Raw genomic sequence first — 21,721 nt, forward strand, 5'->3', positions numbered from 1 at the left:
GAGGTGATTTCACCAGCACAGTTAAAAAAAGGAGCATATATGCCGAAGCATGGGGGCAGGGGTGGAGGAGCGATTTGCTCCTAACATTAGGGGCGCATTGCCCCCATGCTTCGGCATATATTTTTTAGGCACAGATTGCTTTAAAAAATGTTTTATTTTTACTATGTTTTATTGTATTTGCTTTGCAGGTATGGTAAGTCTTATTGTTATACTGTAATGTTACTTTGTTTTATTGTTAACCATCATTTGCTTAGCAGGTAAGCCATTCAGCTGCAGCACTGATTTATTTATCTTCACAGCAACAGCATTTGGTCCCACGATACGTAAAGCAGTGACTCCAGCGCCGGAGGTGATTTCACCACCACAGTTTAAAAAAAAGAGCATATGCCAAAGCATGGGGGCAGGGGTGGAGGAGCGATTTGCTCCTAACATTAGGAGTGGATTGCCCCCATGCTTCGGCATATATTTTTTATTTGCTCCCATTATACGTAAATCAGTGACTCCAGCGCTGTAGGAGGTGATTTCACCACCACAGTTAAAAAAAAAAAAATGGTGCATGTATGCCCATAATTTGAAGTGGGTGGATGAAGAGCGGTATTCTAATGGTGGGCATACCCACCAATCAATCCTTTTTTTTCATTCAGTCCACAGGCTGCATGAAAAAAAAAGAACATTACAATGTATGCCCAACAAGGACCAGCAACATACTGGTATGTTGCTGGACTTTGAGTGGTTATACCAGAAGGATGCCTGCATGTTTAGGTATCCTCTTGATATCATTCTTTTCAGCTAGCGGTCGGCTTTCATGTAAAAGCAATCCTAGTGGCTAATTAGCCTCTAGACTGCTTTTACAAGCAGTGGGAGGGAACATCCCCCCTCCCACCGTCTTCCATGGTTTTCTCGGGCTCTCCTGTCCCAACAGGGAACCTGAGAATGTAGCCGGTGGTTCCACCAGCTGACCATAGAGCTGATCAGAGACCAGAATGGCTCCAATCATCTCTATGGCCTAAGAAACTGGAAGTGCCAGATATAAACAGCGCCATTGGGAAATTGGGAAAGCATTTTATCACACCGATTTTGGTGTGGTTAGATGCTTTGGGGGCAGAGGAGAGATCTAGGGTCTAATAGACTCCATTTTTTTCAAAAAAGAGTGCATGTCACTAACTATTGCTATCATAGGGGATTTTTACATTCCCTGAGATAACAATAAAAATGATTTAAAAAAATGAAAAAGAACAGTTTCAAAATAAAATAAAAAAAAGCAAAATAAATAATTATAAATAAATAAAATATAAATAATTAAAAAAAAAAAAGCACCCCTGTCCCCCCCCCCGTGCTTACGCACAAAGACGAATGCAAGCGTCAGTCTGGTGTCATATGTAAACAGCAGTTACACTATGCATGTGAGGTATCACCACGAAGGTTAGATCGAGGCAGTATCTTTAGCAGTTGACCTCCTCTGTAAATCTAAAGTGGTAACCTCTAAAGGCTTTTAAAGCCTTTTAAAAATGTATGTAGTTTGTCGCCGATGCACGTTTGGGCGCAATTTTAAAGCATGTCGTGTTTGGTATCCATGTACTCGGCATAAGATCATCTTTTTTATCTCATCAAACATTAGGGCAATATATTGTCTATTAGTGCATTACAAAATGCAAAAAAATGTGTTTTTTCCCAAAAAAATTGCGTTTGAAAAATCGCTGCGCAAATACTGTGTGAAAAAAAAATTGCAACACCCACAATTATAATCTGTAGGGCCTTTGTTTTAAAAATATATAATGTTTGGGGGTTCAAAGTAATTTTCTTGCAAAAAAAATGTTTTTCATGTAAACAATAGGTGTCAGATAGGGCTTTGTCTTCAAGTGGTTAGAAGAGTGGGTGATCTGTGACATAAGCTTCTAAATGTTGTTCATAAAATGCCAGGACAGTTCAAACCCCCTCCCCAAATTACCCCTTTACCCCTTTTTAGAAAGTAGACACCCCAAGCTATTTGCTTATAGGCATGTTGAGTCCAAGGAATATTTTATATTTTGCCACAAATTGCAAATGACCTTTTTTTTTTTTTTTGCACAAAGTCGTCACTAAATGCTATACTGCTCAAACATGCCATGGGCATATATGAAATTACACACCAAAATACATTCTGCTGCTTCTCCTGAGTACAGGGATACCACATGTGTGAGACCCTTTGGAAGCCTATCTGTGTACAGGACCCCGAAACCATTCAACGCCTTCAGGCTTTCTAAGGATGTATTATGGGGAACTCCGCGCCAAAATTAAAAAAAAATGCGTGGGGGCCCCCCCAAAATCCATACCAGACCCTTATCTGAGCATGCAAACTGGCAGGCCACACCCCCCTCCTGAACCGTACCAGGCCATATGACCTCAACATGGGGAGGGTGCTTTGGGGTCCCCCCAAAAAGCACCTTGTCCCCATGTTGATGGGGATAAGGGCCTCATTCCCACAACCCTTGGCCGGTGGTTGTGGGGGTCTGCAGCAGGGGGCTTATCGGAATCTGGAATCGGGGCCCCCAGATCCCGCCCCTCTATGTGAATGGGTATAGGGTACATTGTACCCCTACCCATTTAATAAAAAACACAATACACATGCATGCATACATACATATATATATATATATATATATATATATATATATATATATATATATATTTTTTTTTTTATTAACTACACTGCCTGCACGCCACTAACTAAGCTGCCCAATCTCTCTTCATTCATTACACTATACGGCTGCCGTGTAAGCAGCAGCCTTATATAGTGTGGGGCGTGGACTTAACCCCCTGAGCCATGATTGGCCGAAGGCACCCTGCCTTTGGCCAATTATGGCTCTCTCAGCAAAGCACACTGTGATTGGCCAAAGCATGCAGGTCAGGTGCATATTTTGGCAAATCATCATACAGCAATGCACTGCAAACCCGCAGTGCATTATGCGGCGTTCTGCGGTGCTCACACTTCCCCATATGTTCGGTTTATTTTAGAACAAGCGAACACCCGATGTTCGAGTCTAACTTACTTTTGACTCGAACCGTGGGCTCATCCATACAAAGTACCAAAAACACCGTAACTGAAATTTATATCCTATAAATGCCTCAGGGCATCTGAATTCATGAAATTTGGTCCTAAACTAATGCTATACTAAATTTAGAATCAACTCTCTAAAATTAGAAAAGCTAAAAATAATTTGTAAAATAGAATAAAAAGTAAAATTTTACTATATTTTACTTTACTATTCATATAAAATGTTTAGTTTGCAAATAAAGGTATATTACAGAAAGAATCCATGACACCGTATTGAGAAGCATTGTGGGTTTTCAAAAATGAGAGCAAAGCAGTAACTGTTTTCTTTCAGACTTTCTTTACCTTTCTTGCTACCATTTATGAAAAGGGCAGCCAGAAGGAAAAATATGAGTCACTGCTATGATTTATTAAGCTGTGTGTGTACAGTTAAGCTTGAGCTTATGAACTCAACAAAAAGCTTTTTATTTTCCAGCAAGGCAGCTACAGTAAGGCCACTATTGGTAAACATGGGAAAAACCTAAAGCTACACCTGCTGTAAATGTAAGCAAAATAAATATTTATATGACATATTTTATATTTACTTGACTAAATTTAAAGAAAAAGTGGAAATGTTTATTTTTTTCTTTCTAACCGTAGTAAAGAAAATATATCTGTAAACACTGTACATTTCCTTTGATAGGATATACATCACATCTACATCTTTACAACTATTACTGATAAATGTTGAGAAGATGTCAATGCTAACAGGCTTTCATATTTCACCTCTTTGGTGAATTTCTGCTTTTGAGGAAAATATTATTAAATATTAAATATTATTAATTATGAGGGCTGTACCAAAAGTAATATAAACTTTTTAAATGAACTTACATAGGTCATTCAAATTTCACATGTTGGTAGGGCAACTCTTTCTCTAGTCTATAACAACACTTCTTTTTATTTTTTTTGGAAGTAAATAATGCATTCCAAGCAGAAGCAACGTGCCATCATTGAACTCTTGACAAAAAAGGGGTACAGACTGTCCCACCTCCATAGAAGGCTACAGAATGATGATGACACCATTGATAAGAGCAATGTCTTGTCATTAGTGACTCTTGTCATTGGTGCTATCTCTGTAAACATTCTGTAGCCTTCTGTGGTGTTGGGCAGCCTGTACCCCCTCCTTTGCCAAGAACTTAATGATGGCATGTTACTTCTGCTTGGAATACATTATTTACCTGCAATGAAAAGGAAGAAGAAGAAGAGTTACTAAAAAGGAGGAGCTACTCTACCAAGATATGAAATTCTAATCACTTATAAAAAGAATAAAAAGTTATGCCTATTCTTGCATTACTTTTGGTACAGCCCTCATACTTTATCACACACCAAGGTAGGACCTAATAATAAAATAACTTACCCTGACTATAGGTGAGCCCAGAAGTCTTATATTCTCATTAACTAAACCCATGAGCTTCTTTATAGTGGGGTCCTCATACTCAAATCTACGGCTCAGGAGTATGGATACAATAATGTTGGCCACAGCTGCATTAATAATGGTTTGATTGTTGAAGGGCTTCCCTGGAATTTGAACACAAAAACAAAATTAACATTCAATTTGTTTTTTGTCCATCTGTATTAAAGGAAACTAGGTCTATCAATTAGAAGCGAACATTGTCTGAACAATTTTGCCATTATCTTCAAATTTTGTTTAACCACTTGCCTACAGGGCACTTATACCCCCTTCCTGCCCAAGCCATTTTTTAGCTTTCAGCGCTGTCGCGCATTGAATGACAAGTGCGCAGTCATGCTACACTGTACCCAGATAACATTTTTACCGTTTTCTGCACACAAATAGGAGCTTTATTTTGATGGTAATTTAATCACTGCTGTTTTTTGTTTATTTTTTACTAAAAATAAATAAATAAATAAATAAAATTTTTGGAAAAAAACATGTTGTTTTTACTCAGTTTGTCAGTAAATTTTGTAACCAAGTATTTTTTCTTCTTCACTGATGAGCGCTGATGAGGCGACACTCATGGGCACTGATAGGCTGAACTGGTGGGGACTGATGAGGTGGCACTTATGGGCACTGATTAGGTGGCACTGATATGCCGCACTTATGGGCACCAATAGGTGGCACTGATAGGCGGCTCTGGTAGGCATTGATTGGTGGCACTGATGGGCATTGATGGACAGCAGTGATGGGCATTGATGGGCAGCACTGATAGGCAGCACTGATAGTCAGCATTGACTGGCATCACTAATGGGCACTGATTGGTTACACTTGTGGGCACTGATTGCTGGCACTGGTGGGCACTGATTGCTGGAACTGGTGGGCACTGATGACACTGTTGGTGCTATATTGTAATCAGGGCACCGATGATCAGTGCCCTGATTACATGTGTAGATGTCCCCCTGTGAGGATATGCCACTGATCGGCTCTCCTCGCCACACACTCTGTCAGTGTGAGACAAGGAGCACCGATTACCGGCATTTCCGTGTTTACATGTGACCGGCTGTGATTGTACACAGCCGATCACATGGTTAAAAAACGTGGACTCGGATCTTTACAGAGATGCTAGGACACAACGTGCCTACGATTGCTGTGCTGCACGCACCGCGAGCAGCCGTTCTGTGACGCCGTCATATGACAGCATCCCAGAACAAGAGTCACACCCCCCCGCCGTCATTTGATGGCGGGGCGGGCAGCAACTAGTTAAAAGATTAACTGCAATGTTGGGGCAATTCAGCAGGTTTGCTTTAAAGTATAACTATAGACAAAAACTTTTTTTAAAGTTTTGGATAGAGTGGAGAGGAATGAGAACACCTATTATTTTGTTATTGCTGTCTGTGTCCCTGTTAGGGAGATTCACCCTCACTATTTGACTTGTTATCATCAAACGTTAAAGAAAATTCAAAATTTTGGGTTGACACTAGTTCTGATGAATCTGGTGACACCCCGGGATTCCCTCACTTCAAGAGGATTTCCTCTCACTTCTTGTTTAGGCTATGGGACAGGAAGTGAATGGACGTCTCCCCTATGGGACACAGATGGCAAGAAAAACTGACAGGGGTTATAGCCCTACTTTACTCCATCCAAAATGAAGAAAAGTTTTGCCTTTAGTACTAGTTTAATCCTCCTCCCCAGAATATACTTACTATCATATCTCCCCATTATTTTGTTACATGAAATGAAAGAAATACCTAGTGCTCCGGAGTATAAAGGAGCATGTGACTCACTCCATGTGACAATGCTGGGCCAATCCATGATGTCACTCAATAGCCCAGTATAAGCTGACATAGATAACTCATTGTTTACTCAGGGATTATCTTCGCTCCCAGTAGCTGAGGGGAGTGGCAGGGGAGTGAAAGGAAGGCATTTTCTGCTGGGGAGGGTTAGACAATTTATAGACATCTTGCCACCATTATGTTAGGGCTGAGCTGACATTGTAAATACTTACCTCCATGTGATTGGAAAACCTGTACCAAGCATTCAGCTTCCTCACTAATTTTGTCTTCTATAGTTCTCTTCCCCATCCCATAATCCCGTAGTGTGGAAAGTGTGAATCTTCTCATCACCTTCCAGTTCTCTCCATTGGAAAAGACAACACCTAAATACAGAACACAGGAATTTATGCACAGATGATATTTGTGTTCCCTTTGCACAAAATGCAAAATTTCTCATTTACAGGACTGCAAGCTGCTACTTTATACTGATATTTTTTAAATGCTAATATTTTTTAGAATATCCTATCTCAATCTTCCTGTGGACCTCTAGGAATCCTTTAGAGCAGGGGTAGGCAACCAGTAGCCCTCCAGCTTTTGTGGAACTACATTTCCCATGAGGTAATGAATAGGACTTGTAGTTCTGCAACAGCTGGAGGGCCCCAGGTTGCCTACCCCTGCTTTAGAGCTTGAGCAGTGAGCAGTGGGGGATTGACTTTTGCCTGATGATGCCTACATATTCCCAACACTGATATCACTTTGCAGAGAAGTGGCATGAAACCAGTTTAGCTTGTCTTCTTGCCTGTTTAAGGATCAATGTAAGGGGTCCTTCTTCCCCTGACTACCAATACATCAAAACATGGAGTCCCCTCTCCCATTAACTACCAATGGAAAGGGCACCTTTGCGGCTGACCACTAATTTAAGCAGATGTCTTTTCCACTGACCACCAGTGTAAAGGAGCCCTTCGCCCACTGGCCACTAATGTAAAAGATCATTCTTCCAATGACCACCAATTTACAGGGGCACTTTTCCTAATAATCAAACTAATGTATTATGACCTCTAAATATAATAATTTTTCCCTGAGAGCTGAATGTTTTTCCAAAGGTTCCTCTTAGGTAAAAAAAAATAATATGAAAGGCTGCTTTGGACATTTAGACAATATGTTTTGATTCTACTTAACTGAAAAGATTAAAAAGTACCATTTTCCCTTGCAGTTTTAGTAAACATTGACATTAATGGCCTGTCCGAAAATTCATCTGCATGGTTGATAAGAGCATCTTTCACAGCGTCATAACCGCAGAGGACAACCATCTTCTCCAGCCCTATTTGGACACCTAGTACTGGACCATATGTCTTGGACAGCTGTGAATTGAATGGGAGATAAAAGGAAAAAGGAACATTTGAACTTTTAAACCGAACTGTAAAATATGACAGTATTTTAATTTTAAAAATCGATTAAAAGTAAACAAAATCATTAGTCTTCTACAGTATCTCTCACATTTTTGTAAATATTTTAATATATCTTTTAATGTGACAACACTGAAGAAATTACACTTTGCTATAATGTAAAGTAGTGAGTGTACAGCTTGTATAACAGTGTAAATGTGTTGCCCCCTCAAAATAACGCAACACACAGCCATTAACCGCTTGCTGACCAGCGGCCGCGATTTTACTGCGGCAGAATGGCATGGCTGGGTGAAACAATGTTACCTTACGTTGATGCGCCTTTTGGCCACTAGGGGCACGCAGAGGCGATGTGAGTGCCCGGCGGGCGCGATGACTGCAGGGCACCTGCGATCCCTCATGGCAGAGTGAGAACCAGGATCTGTGTGTGTGAACACACAGATCCTGTTTTTTTTCAGTCTTATCCCCCCTACAGTTAGAACACATCTAGGGAACACAGTTAACCCCTTGATCGCACCTTAATGTTAACCTCTTCCCTGCCAGTGACATTTATACAGTAATCAGAGCATTTTTATAGCACTGATCGCTGTATAATTGTCAATGGTCCCAAAAATGTGTCAAATTTGTCCACCGCAATATCACAGTCCTGATAAAAAAAAAAAAAAATTGCAGATCGCCGCTATTACTAGTAAAAAAAAAAAAAAATAATGCCATAAAAATGCCATAAATATATCCCCCATTTTATAGATGCTATAACTTTTGTGCAAACCAATCAATATACGCTTATTGCGATTTTTTTCTTACCAGAAATATGTAGAAGAATACATATCGGCTAAACTGAGGAAAAAATTTGTTTTTTTATATAAAATGTGGGATATTTATTATAGCAAAAAGTAAAAGATGTTTTTTCAAAATTGTCGCGCTTCTTTTGTTTATAGCGCAAAAAATAAAAACCGCAGAGGCGATCAAATACCACCAAAAGAAAGCTCTATTTGTGGAAAAAAAAGGACGTCAATTTTGTTTGGTTACAACGTTGCATGACCGCACAATTGTCAGTTAATGCAAGGCAGTGCCATATCGCAAAAAATGGCCTGGTCATCAGCCAAATCTTCCAGGGCTGAAGTGGTTAATGTCTAAACCGCTGGCAACAAAAGTGAGTACACCCCTTCTCAGAGGTGAGAATTGCTTCCCATCACAGCTCCCCCCTTATATCACAATTCCGTTTGTACATCAATGTCCTCAGTCCCCCGCCCATCACAGTCTCCCACTTCACATCAGTTTTCCCTTCACATTAATGTCCACTGTCCCTGCACATCCCCCCACCCCCCACAGTACTGCTCCCTTCACATTTCCACCCCCACAACACTGTCCCCCCTTTTCATCCCTCCCCACAGCACTGCCCCCTTTACACCCCCCCCCACAGCACTGCCTCTTCATACTCCCCCCACAGAACTGCTCTCTTCATATCATTATCCATGCTTTTCATCACAGCTCTGACCCCCTTTACATCTCCCCTCACACAGCACTTGCCCCTTTACATCTCCCCTCCCCCACATTACATGTCCCCTTTACATCACCCCCACATCACTGCCCCCTCATTTACATCACACCCACAGCACTTCCTCCCTTTACATCACCCTCCCACACAGTACTGCCCCCATTTACATCAACCCCCCACACAAAAATGTGCTCTGCCTCCTTTAAATCACCCCCCCACACACACACACACACACACACACACAGCACTGCCCCCTTAATGTCACCCCCTGTCTCCTCCCATCTTTCACAAGCATGCTTTTTTGCCCCTCTTAACTCTCCTACCTTTCACAGAGTAGAGAGTAGGAGGTAAGATAGAAATGAACTGGAGGCAGGAGGCACAGCAGTACTGGATGGAGAGCGGGAACTGCTGAGGTTACATTTTCATATTAACAAGCTGGTTGCTAGGACCATCCTGCGTCCTACTCATCATATTGTATATCAGAATGTATCACTGACAGCCAACAATAAATGGTTCCAGCTGTTGCTCTACCCAACATTTTTATTTGCCCATATAGTCTCTCAAGCTGATGACATCAAAGTCCAAAGCCCATTGACTCAGACCTTCTATCTCAGTTCTGTCTATTGAGCTGTTAAAGAGGACGGTTATAATAAGTATGTGGTATTTCTTATATTTTCACACTCTGCAGCTGATAATAAAAGCCACACAACACTAAAGCCTGACTCAAGGCAAAACTTTTTTTTCATCTTTTTTATAGAGAAGATAGAACAGGGGCGAAGCCAGCAGCCAAGGAAGATGGCCGCATAAGGAGAGAGCTCCCGGTCCACACAGCGGTTCCTGACCTCTCACAATGATGAGAGAAAGCACAAATACGCCGATCCAGCACCCAATCGCCGGCGCAACACTGCCGGTAACCATTGGGAAAAGAAAACCAGTTCCAGGCCCTCGCAAACTGACAACTTACTTTGGGCCCAGCCGAGACCTGCCACATTCTCCCTCTCATCACAGCACTCCGTGCAGATCCCAAACCAGCGCCGGCAATCGCTCCTCACCAAGAGACTCTCCGGGCAGCAGGCCTGTTAAATCAAACTCCAAGAAGTCCCCAGCAAAGCAGTATGCAGGTGAGAAGGGACAGGAGACATATCTGAGGACTCAACACGTGAGTTTACTGAGTGCATGGATGATTACCCTGCTGTGGGGCAACCTCTCTCGGACAAAACACTGAAAGACATGCTGGTGTCACTGAGGGGGATCTCTCTACAGGGATATGATGACAATGGTCTCGCAAATTAGATGGGAGGTGGATGGTATGGGAGAGAGAATACATCACATGGAAAATAAGATGTGAGACTTTGCAGTGGCACACAACAAACTTGTTGATGCTCATAATGAGGCAGAGGATGCTCTAACAGCCATTAAATTAAAACTAGTAGACCTGGAAGATCGTTCCAGGAGGAACAATATAAAGTTCCGGGGAGTTGCTGAGGCAATACTCTCAGCTGACTTGCGCAACCATATCCAACAGCTAATCACAACCCTTCTGCCTGAAGTGCCCAAGAGGAAAAATGCTGTAGATAGGGCGCACAGACTCCCTTTTTACCTGAAAAAGTACCACGAGACGTAATTGCCCTCATTCACTTTCACCACGTGAAAGAGGCACTTATGCAATGGGCCAGGAAGGTACCTAAACTGCTAGAACCTTACTCTGAAATAACAGTGTATGCCGATATATCCAAGCACATAATGCAAGCCCGAAGCAAATTGGTCCCACTTGCTAAACTGTACCGCAACCACAATATAGTTTATCGCTGTGGGTTCCCCACCAAACTGCTAGTAACGCGGGAACGTAATAATTATACAGTATTTACAGTGGAAGCAGAGATGCACTTGGTGGAGCAGTGGGGCCTGTTGCCCACAGAGCACCAAAACTAATCAGAAGGTGCCTCACCAGCAAAAGTCGATCCTCTGTGGAACAAAGCTCCCGGCCAAATAATCCAGTTATACTGCCTAATGGCTGGAAGGCTCTTAAATATAATATAAGGAACCCTGTGGCTCCAAAGAGCTAATACCCCCATTCTAAACAGCAGTAGTTACTGCTTCAGATGACTTGTTGTTTTTTATATTTTACCTCTTTTGTTTTTGTTTATCTGTTCTATTTTTTTTTGACACCATCGATGCCAAGCATATCTTCAAGAGAACTACAAATCCACAACCGACCGGCCTACTATGTCTACGTTACTGGACAAGGCAAAGAACATCTCATCTTTTTGCTTTAGCCTTGTGAACAATGGCTCTTAAACTTATCTCACTAAATGCCCACGGGCTTAACAGCCCCTTCAAACGTAAAGCTATGTGGCAGGAAGCTAACAATCTTAAAGGAGACGTTATCTGTGTGCAAGAGACCCACTTCTCAGCCACCAAACCTCCCAAATGCACACATAGACAATTTTCATATATTGTCACTGAAAACTCTAACGTAAAAAAGAGAGGTACTTAAATTGCAATTAAAAACTCTGTCTCTTTCACACTTCAGTCCTCCATATTGGACCAAAATGGAAGATACATTATCCTATTTTGCAATATCAATAACATCACCTATACCATAGCGAATATATATGCTCCCAACACACATCAAATTGCTTTCCTGCACAAAGTCCTAAAAAAATGTGTCAAATACGTAAGGGATCTCTTCTCATCTGTGGAGACTTTAATGCTATTGTGGACCACAAGCTGGATTCCACTGCAAGAACACAAAGTCGTCCCTCCTTACAACCCCTTCTACATAATGAAGATTTGTATGACATATGGCGTTGCCTTAATCCTACGGCGAAGGACTACACTTATTATTCAGCCCCCCCCATAAAATTTACACACAAATTGATCTTTTTGTATCTGACCTACAAATGCTATCAAGAATATCTGCAGCAAACATCCATTCTATTCTTTGGTCGGACCATGCTTCCATTTCAATTTCAATTATAGAACAAAATGCTTCAAGGCCTATTTACATGTGGCGTAATAATGTAAGCCTTTTTTCCAGACTGCCATTTAAGGAAGAATTAAAGAAAAAAATAGAGGAATTTTTTATTAACAATATCACACCTGAGGTATCCTCTTTCTCAGTCTGGTGTGCCAACAAGACCTTTATTAGAGGCCTACTGACACAGATGGCGGCCAAGTAAAAGAAAGGCATAGAATGCATCTTATGTCTGACTTGATGTTTAAAATGAAACAGCTTGAATCTCAACATAAATCTACCTTGGCAGAGGACAAACTAAATGAGTTGACCCAGTATAGGAACCAATTTAAAACCCTATTAGAAGCAAATCACAAAAAAGCCCTGAGAAGACTTAAAGCCTTACACTACTTCCAGGGAAATAGAGCAGGAAAATGTCTAGCTAATTACCTTAGACAAAGACAAATTAAATCCAAATTAGCTTAAATTATCGATCCTGAAACCCAAACAAAAGTATTCCACCCTGAACATATTGCAAATGCTTTCCATAAATATTATAAAGACCTTTACAATTTAGCTAATGATCCATTGACCCCTCAACCATCTGAGTCACTAATAGCTGACTTCTTAAAGACTGTATCTCTTCTGAAGGTATCTAAAGAGGAACTCATAGATTTGAATTCCCCTATTAGAGATGATGAGATTCTAGCTGTCATAAAATCATTACCGAATAACAAATCACCAGGTGCTGATGAATATTATAAAGCTTTTAACACCACATTAAAACCACCACCAGATAAGAAACATTAACAACACATTTGAAAACGTTGTTCAATGAAGCTTCTTCTTTTCCTTCAGAAATGAACTCGGATCTTAAAATCTATGCGAAAATATTAGCTATTAGACTGGTGATCATTACCCCAAAACTAGTTAAGGCACCCATCGAATGCTGAGTCTCACACGTATACCTGAATTGCGGAAAACTCCATTCTTAGCCCTTGATGCCGAAAAGGCATTCGATAGGGTGCACTGGGGTTACTTACGGGCTACCTTGGACAAATTTGGACTTCAAGGATTCTCCCTGTCAGCTACAGTATCTCTGCATTATATTCTAAGTATTCCGCAAATATAGTTACATCCTGATGCGTTCCAAATTACTAATGATGTACACTTTAATAATGGAACCCCTTGCCTAATCAATCAGAACCAACGCAGAAGTAAAAGGAATTAATTTTGCAGGCCAACACCATAAAAATCTGACTTTTTGCCGACGACATAGTCCTCACTCTTACCAACCCAAACTCTTCCTTGGCAGCTGTACAAAATATTATTAACGATTTTAGCAAAATTTCATATTATAAATTGAATACTACTAAGTCTACTGTCTTACCAATTAATATCCCCAAACTACTATTGGAATCCTTAAAATAACAATTTTCATATACCTGGGCACATGGTAAATTAGACTACCTATTGTCTTACATCCACTTCAACCAATACATATAAGGCCAATTTCCTGTCACTTATACAAACAATTTCTCAGGATACCCTACATATTGTGAAATATGAATTAAATTGGCTAGGACGCATAACAGCATTTAAAATGATGGTGCTTCCTAAGATTCTCTATCTCTTTAGAACAATCCCCATCCTATTACCAGCTAGCTTTTTCCAAAAGATTAATGCCCTTCTTAAAAAAGTTTTATATGGCAAGGGAAGATTCCGAAAATTGCATTTTCTACACTATTAAAGCTAAAACAAAATGGTGGAATAGGCCTCCCGGCACGGGAAACTTACCACAAAGCAGTGTTATTAGAACAAATGCACGGCTGGTTTGGCTCTTCCTCTGATAGACACTGGGTTTCCTTGGAAAGAGCCTCCACGGACTCTTCAGCTCTCATCTCTTTATTAATAGCATCCAGGACTGGCCTACCAGTAACTATGCCCAAATCTCCCTGCTATCCAGTCATCTATGTATGCCTGGAACGCAAGTCACCAAAACCATAAGAAAAAAATTATAGGTATCCAAATTACAGCTCCTACCCAAGAACTGGAATATATAATACCTTCTATAAATATACGACCTTGGATCTCACATAGGGTAAATTATATTAAAGACATTAGCGTACTGAAACCGAAATACAACCATTATGAATCTTTACAGGTAAAACATTTACTTACAAAATGAGATATAAGGTCCATAGAGGTAAATAAAAAGATTTGACAGGAACTTCTAGACAGACCATTTAAAAAGGGAGGCATTTCGAGATTTTATGCTCATCTACAATCTGATGACAGTTGTGTCAAAACAGCCCCATTGTTGGTGTGGGAAAAAGATTTAGGCCTCATTTTTAGTTCTTGGGAATGGAATCATGCCAGAGGAATTACTTTTAAAGCATCAAGGTGTGTCAATCACTGGGATAACTTCCTAAAAATACTAAACTGAAGCTATCTTACCCCCCTTAAACTATCAAAAATCTTCCCCAATTCTACTACTGAATGTTGGAGAGGATGTGGAGACACTGGGACTCTGTTCCATGTATTTTGGAAGTGCAGATGCCTCCGTACCCTCTGGAATGGGATATTCTCTGATTTCCAAGGTCACAGACGTCTTCATTTCTCCTACAATTTTGCTTTCTAATTGTCCAAATTTTTACTGCAGCCCATATGAGTGCAAAATTCTGTCCAATATGAAAGGACACTATCATACGGTACAGACTCTATACCAAAATTTCCTTGTCAAAAGAAGTTTATTGAGTATACAATGTTATAAAGATACATAAAGTAAGTTTGCAAGGATCTATAAAGTAAGCTCATTGTTTTACAGTAGGGTTTATATAGGTAAATATCATGAAATTTCAAATATTAAACATTGGGTTCACGTAAACCTAAATTAAAGATATATATAATTTCCTTAGTTACTTTTGTAGGTATTTAAATGATTTATACCTACTATACATAGTGTTTACAAGTAGAGTGTATATAGGTCAAATAAATTCTGATAATGAGCTTTAATCGTAAGGTGGAGAAAAGGAAAGAGAAAGAAGAAAAAGGGTTGAAAGGTAGAGGTATGGTCCACAAGGTTGTCCCGCTCGTCAGTTTATTATTCTTTTTAGTTCTCTTTGAAGCCTTAGAATGGGTGTCTCTGTAAGTCATTTAATCTGTTACCATGGCAACAGGACAGAGTCATTGAAGTTTGACAGGAACTGTTGTTTTATCCAAGGATGCCAAAGTTTTTCAAATTTTGGAATTTGATTTTGATCGATGGCTACCATCTTAGCATGGGACATTGTATTATTCATTCTGTGAATTGTTTCTGCTAGTACCAATTTAGGAGATTTCCATGCCTTGGCCACTGTTTGTTTTGCAGCCGTTATTAGTTGGATCATTAGTTTGAATTGAGAGAGTGTTAACCATTCCGGTTTTAGATTAAGTAAAGTTAAATATGGATCTGGTTGTATTATTTTTTTAAATATTTTAGATGCAATCAAGAAGACTTCCTTCCAGAAGGTTTGGATTACTGGGCACGTCCACCATATGTGTAAATGTTGGCCTATTTCTGGGCATCCTCGAAAACAAAGAGCTGAGGTATTAGGTGAATATTTTGCCACTCTAGCGGGTACAAGGTACCAGCGAGTTAGGACTTTATAATTTGTCTCCAGTGCTAAGATGTTGGGTGAAGATGACTTAGATGTGAGCCATATGTTAGACCAGTCCGTGTCTTCTAAAGTTCGTCCCAGGTCCTCCTCCCACCTCTGAACGTAAGAGGGTCTATTAAGATTTGCTACTCCATATAATTGATTATAAAGTGATGAAATTGTACCTTTAGCAAATGGATCTTTTGTACAGATTGATTCAAAAATGGATAATTGGGATAATGGTGTATCCCCCTTTAGGAATGGTGTATAGAAATTTTTGATTTGGAGATATCTAAATATCTCAGAGTTTGGTAGATCATATTTTTCTCTAAGCGATGGGAATGAAAGGAATGATTTAGATGCTATGAAGTCATTTAGTGTCTGAATGCCTGATGTTGTCCAAGCTTTAAAAGAATTTGGGTAGATCCATGCCGGATAAAAGGCCGGATTTCTGATAAAAGAAAGGAGAGGATTGTGTGGAGATTGTAACTGATATTTGGTTTTTAGTTTATCCCAGAGAGATAAGAAGTGTTTAGTTATGGGATTATGAATTTTAAAGCGGTCTTTAGGATCAAGCCATAATAAATTTGATATTAATAGAGGGTCATTTTCTGAAGCCTCTATAAATACCCATAATGGGATTTCCTGTTTTGCATGGTATTTGGACAGACTGGCCAAATGTGCTGCTCTGTAGTAGTTGGTAAAATTAGGGTATCCCAGGCCTCCTTTATTTTTGGGAAGATGTAGTGTGTGTATAGGTATACGTGGTTTAGAAGAGCCCCATATAAACGAAGTTGCTCTTTTTTGTACTATTCTCAAAAAATAGGAAGGAATTGGAATAGGGAGGACTCTGAATAGATAAAGCAATTTGGGTAGAATAGTCATTTTGATTGCATTAATCTTCCCCATCCAGGATAAAGGAAGTTGCGACCATTGTTTTATTAGATTTGTGAGGAGGATAATTGGTTAAGAATAAGTCAGAATGAGATGCTGTTAAATGAATTCCAAGATATGGGATTGATTTTTCTGCCCATGTGAATGGGAGTGCAGCCCTAGCCGGGATCAATTCCATGTTTGTGAGTGAAATATTAAGCACTAGGCATTTCTTAGGATTAATCATAAGGCCGGATAGGGCTGCAAATCCATCAAGAGCTGGTATTAAGTTAGGACCAGAGACCTGTGGTGATGATAGAAAAAGTAATATATCGTCTGCAAATATACATAATTTGTGTGTAATACCTCCTACTTCAATGCCAGTTATAGTTTGGTTTGTTCTGATGTATTGGGCCATGGGTTCGAGTATAAGGGCAAATAATAAGGGAGATAATGGGCAACCCTGTCGGGTACCTCTTTCGATATTAAAGGCTTCAGATTTGTATCCAGCATATTTTATATAGGCTTTGGGTTTATTATATAATGCTTTGATCCATGTTAAAAAGTGGGGTCCAAAACCCCATTTTTGTAATGAATATTGCATATATTGCCAGGATACTGCGTCAAATGCCCTCTTAATATCGAGAGATAGAAAACATAAAGGGATTTTCCGTTTTTTAGCAATATGTGCCAATAACACTGCCCTGCGTATATTATCGCCTGCCTGTCTATTTGGCATGAAGCCTACTTGATCTCTATGTATTAATTTTCCTATAATGCTATTGAGGCGTTTTGCTATTATTTTTGCTAATAATTTAATATCGAGGTTTAACAGAGAGATAGGCCGATAATTCACACAGGAAGTATCATCAGAAAGGGGTTTTGGGATCATACAAACAATTGCCATTAGTGTTTCTTGCCGAAAAGAATGTCCATCTAGAAGTTTGTTAAAAGTTTTAGTGAGAATGGGAGAGAGTATTTCTGAGAATGTTTTATAGTATAAAGCCGAGTAGCCGTCTGGGCCTGGTCTTTTGTTAAGTTTTAGGTCTTTTATGGCGTTAGCAACTTCATCTATAGTTATAGGCTCATCCAAACTGCTTTTTTGATTCTGAGATAACTCAGGTAAGGTTATTTTTGAGAAGAAGGATTCAGCCTCTGTAGGATTAAATTCATTGTTTGTCTTGTATAAAGTTGCGAGATGTGAGTGAAATTTATGGACTATTTTAACTGGATTACAAGTGTAAACATTTTTTGATAATTTCAAACGTATTGGTTTGAAAGATTTGTTAGTTAAATTTAATGCCCGAGCCAAATATGTACCTGGTTTGTTTGTATTCATGTAGAAATTGTGTTTGGAGCGTTTGAGGGATTTATCAACTGACTCAGTGAGAAATAGATCGTATTCCAATCTAGATTTTTCCAGATGAGATTTTGTACTCTGAGATGGATTATCTTGAAATGATATGTAGGCTGCATTAAAATTGAGTTCTAGTTTTTTTGCTAGATTTTTGCGTTCCCGTTTAAATAGTGCCATTTGTCTTTGTATTGTACCACGCAAGACAGGCTTATGAGCTTCCCACAGTGTTATTGGGGAGATGTCTGTTGTATTATTAATTGATATGAATTCCTTTAAAGCTTGTTCAATGGCCATCTGATGTAGTGGGTGTTTGAGCATTATGTCCGGTAAGTACCACGTTGGGTCATGCGCTTTTGGTATGGCTGAGGCTATAGTAGTGTATACTGCATTATGGTCAGACCACGGAATCGGAATTATATCTGATGCAATAATTTCTGGTATCATTCCTATTGTTAGAAAAATATGATCTATTCTGGTGAAGGTTTGATGAGGGTGCGAGAAATAAGTGAATTTCTTTTTCATTGGGTTACTTTCTCTCCATGAATCTACCAGATTGTATTTGGAAAGAAGTTGAGAAAAAGGTAATCTAGAGGTTATTTTGGATGGTGTAAAAGGTGATTTATCTAGAAATGGGAGGAGGACCTGGTTCGAATCCCCACACATTATCACTGTTCCTATTTTGTGTGTATTAATCACTTGTAATATATGTGAGAGGAATGGTGTAGGTTGTTTGTTAGGAGCGTAGTAGGAAATCACCGTGATTGCTGTATCCATTATATAACCCATGAGTATCAGGTATCTACCTTCTGGGTCTTTAATTTCTGATGATAAGGTGAATGGTGTGGATCGGTGAAATGCAATTAGAGTTCCCCTTTGCTTGGTACAGGCAGAAGCCGTGTAAATTTGTTGATAAAAAGGAGAAATATATTTTGGAGTAGAATCTTTGGTGAAGTGTGTTTCTTGGAGGCATACTATGTGAGCCTTCTTGTTATGGAAAGTACGGAAGGCTTTGGTCCTTTTTTGAGGGACATTTATTCCCTGAACATTCAGGGAAAGTATATTCAGTGGTGCCATGGCAATAGATCAAATAGTTTTGACTTACTTTTTGTTATGCAAAGCTGACTGCGCAGATCAACCTGTGTGGACTGAAGAGATGAATAGATAGAAAAGAAACCAGTGAATTCTGGAGTAAAGAGTAAACAAAAAACATATGAGATTAGATGATACATTGTATAAATTATTTTTTGCAAGTAATCACAATTTACCCGTGAAAGGGAATAAATATCTCTCTCAGGGGAATAAGTGCCTTCGTCACACTCCCACATAATATGGTTGGGAGAATGAGGAGGGCTAATGGGGGTACACAGATCTTCCGCTTACAGGAGAGAAGTGCTATGTCAAAAGACATCAAAATGATGTTTCATTAATTGGAGTGCAGAATATAGTTTTTGTTGAAATTATTTATTCCAGGGTGGTTGTATATGGTTAGTCTTGCCCTAGGCTAAATAATTCAGTTAGAAAGGTACTGTTAATAACTTTGGTATTGATGAAGATAGTTTGAATTATTTTGGGATTTTAACCCTTTTGGAGTAAACAATTACATATTTTATTCATATGTAACTGTTTAGATATGTTAACTCATAAAATTGAGGTTGTATTGCTTCAGATTAGAATAAACAAAAACATAATTCTAGGAACTAGTTAGGTAATAATATATTTGTTTTAAGAAAAGAAAGAAAAAGCTTCCATTACTTCTGGATTATTGAACATATTTGTCCTAAAAAGTAATAAATCTATTATTATTACCTGATAATATATAACTGAACAAGAATTTCCTTATTTCACTTATATATTCTAAGGCTATATGAATCAGAAGTAATAAGAAATATAACTGGAATGTAACATGATCCCACACAGTGTGTGACTATCAGAATGCAGTTACATTCAGTTATAAATACAGGTTTTTTATAGAGAACCATCTCTTAGTATAATAAATGAAGAGATATCAGGAATTAGGATGTCAGTCCATTGAATCTTCTTGGTCCATGGATGATGTGGCATAACGGCCTCTTTTGTGAGAATGATTCCCATTTTGTTCTGAAATTTTCTGGGTGCTGCCTGAAGGTGAAGATGATGCCATTCTTCTGCGTGTGGAAGTGTTGCTGCTTGTGGGTTCTGTCAGATTTAATTTTAAAAGGGTTTGTTGTAGTTCATCTGCTGATCTGCTTCTGTAAATTGTACCTTGGTAGTTAAATCTGACTGAAAAGGGGAAGCCCCATTGATACATAATGTTGTGGCGTTGCAGTTCCATTAGTTGGGGTTTCATGGATCGTCTTTTAGTAATAGTAAGTTGGGATAGGTCAGCAAAAATTTGATAATTGTGTCCATGAAAATTAAGTTCCTTTTTTTCTCTTGCAGCAATTAGTATTTGTTCTTTCGTTCTGTAATAATGACATTTTGTGATTATATCACGTGGGGGTCCATCTTTCTTTTTGGCTGTGAGGGCTCTGTGTACTCTGTCCAGTTCTAAACGTTCAATAGGGATATCTGGCTTTAGTTCTTGTAATAGAGCAGTAATAGTAGATTGCAGGTCTGTCACAGTTTCAGGTATTCCCCTTATGCGCAAGTTTGAACGTCTGGTTCTATTTTCGTAATCTTCGAGCTTAGTTTGAAGTATTAAATTCTCTTTTTTTAATTGTTCCAATTCTGTTATATTTTCTTGGGTTGTAATTTCAATTTCATCTATTTTTATTTCTAAGGCTGCGGTGCGGTTTCCCAGCTCTCTTATTTCTTTGGTTAGGTTTTTTGTTATTTGGTCTGAGGTTTGTTTTAAAGCCTTATGAAGCATCTTTTCAAATTGTAATAATATTACTGGGGATACTGAGGAGGCTTGTGGAGAAGTTTGTGAGAGGATTTGTTCTGTATCTGACTCAAATGGAGAGTCTTGCTGTGACATTTTCTGTCTGTGAGAGCACCCTGATGCTGTATCTTGTGAGGTGACTGGAGCTGCTTCAGCTGCAGTGAGTGCCTGTGAGCTCTTTGTGAGGTGATTTTTATTTCTGCCACGGTTTCCTCCCAGTACCATATTTCGAGCCCAAACTTTCACAGTTTGTTCCCTGGGGCAAAAAGGTTCAAATGGATACCTTTTGAGTCTGCAGGCTCCGCTTTGTCCTTCTCTTCTCTCCTCAGCGGTGTGGAGCTCTAACAATGCATGTCTGCTCCGCTAGGCTCCGCCTCCTGCCCCCCCAAAATTTCATAATAATTGGAATTATTGGCTCAGCAGTTTCCCAATAAGAGATACATAATCTGAAGAACACAATAGGATATAGTTCCTTGGAATTTTTAAATCTTGGTATAATTTGGTGTCTATGTCATGTTTAGTTCTGTTTTATTTGTTTTGGTTAATCATTTTTCTTTTGGTAACATTTTAGTTTAACAAAAGTATAACTCCCCGACTGGGGAAAAGTGTTATAGTTGACAACCCTTCTGTCTGTTAGGAATGGGCCGTCTGTTCGAGTCGAACATGAGTTCGACTCGAACATCGGCTGTTCGATCGTTCAACGAAGATCGAACCTTATGGGCCGTTTGCGCCAAATTCGAGTGGCGTGTCATGGCCCATAATGCACTGAGTCTTTGCAGTGCATTGCTGGCTGATGATTGGCCAAGCATGCACTATGACCGCATGCTTTGGCCAATCACAGTGCTGTCAGCGAGGAGAGCCATAATTTGCCAAAGGCAGGGTGCCTTTGGCCAATTAT

The 21,721-nt window shown here is 39.4% G+C and overlaps 1 protein-coding gene across 4 annotated transcripts in view; it reads right to left on the reverse strand.

Moving 5' to 3' along the window:
* The window catches only part of LOC141139188 (cytochrome P450 2K4-like), a 116,547-nt gene that overhangs the window by 41,760 nt on the left and 53,066 nt on the right, over nucleotides 1-21,721 (reverse strand). For all 4 annotated transcript variants that reach the window (XM_073625100.1, XM_073625102.1, XM_073625099.1 and 1 more), the window contains 3 exons: nucleotides 7,437-7,599; nucleotides 6,472-6,621; nucleotides 4,428-4,588 (listed from right to left, as the gene is read on the reverse strand). In XM_073625100.1, the coding sequence (XP_073481201.1) occupies nucleotides 4,428-4,588; nucleotides 6,472-6,621; nucleotides 7,437-7,599 (474 nt within the window). The remainder of the gene's footprint in view (nucleotides 1-4,427; nucleotides 4,589-6,471; nucleotides 6,622-7,436; nucleotides 7,600-21,721) is intronic.

The sequence above is a fragment of the Aquarana catesbeiana genome, linkage group LG04 (genome assembly GCF_042186555.1).
Source record: "Aquarana catesbeiana isolate 2022-GZ linkage group LG04, ASM4218655v1, whole genome shotgun sequence".
In the NCBI taxonomy this organism is placed as follows: Eukaryota; Metazoa; Chordata; class Amphibia; order Anura; family Ranidae; genus Aquarana; species Aquarana catesbeiana.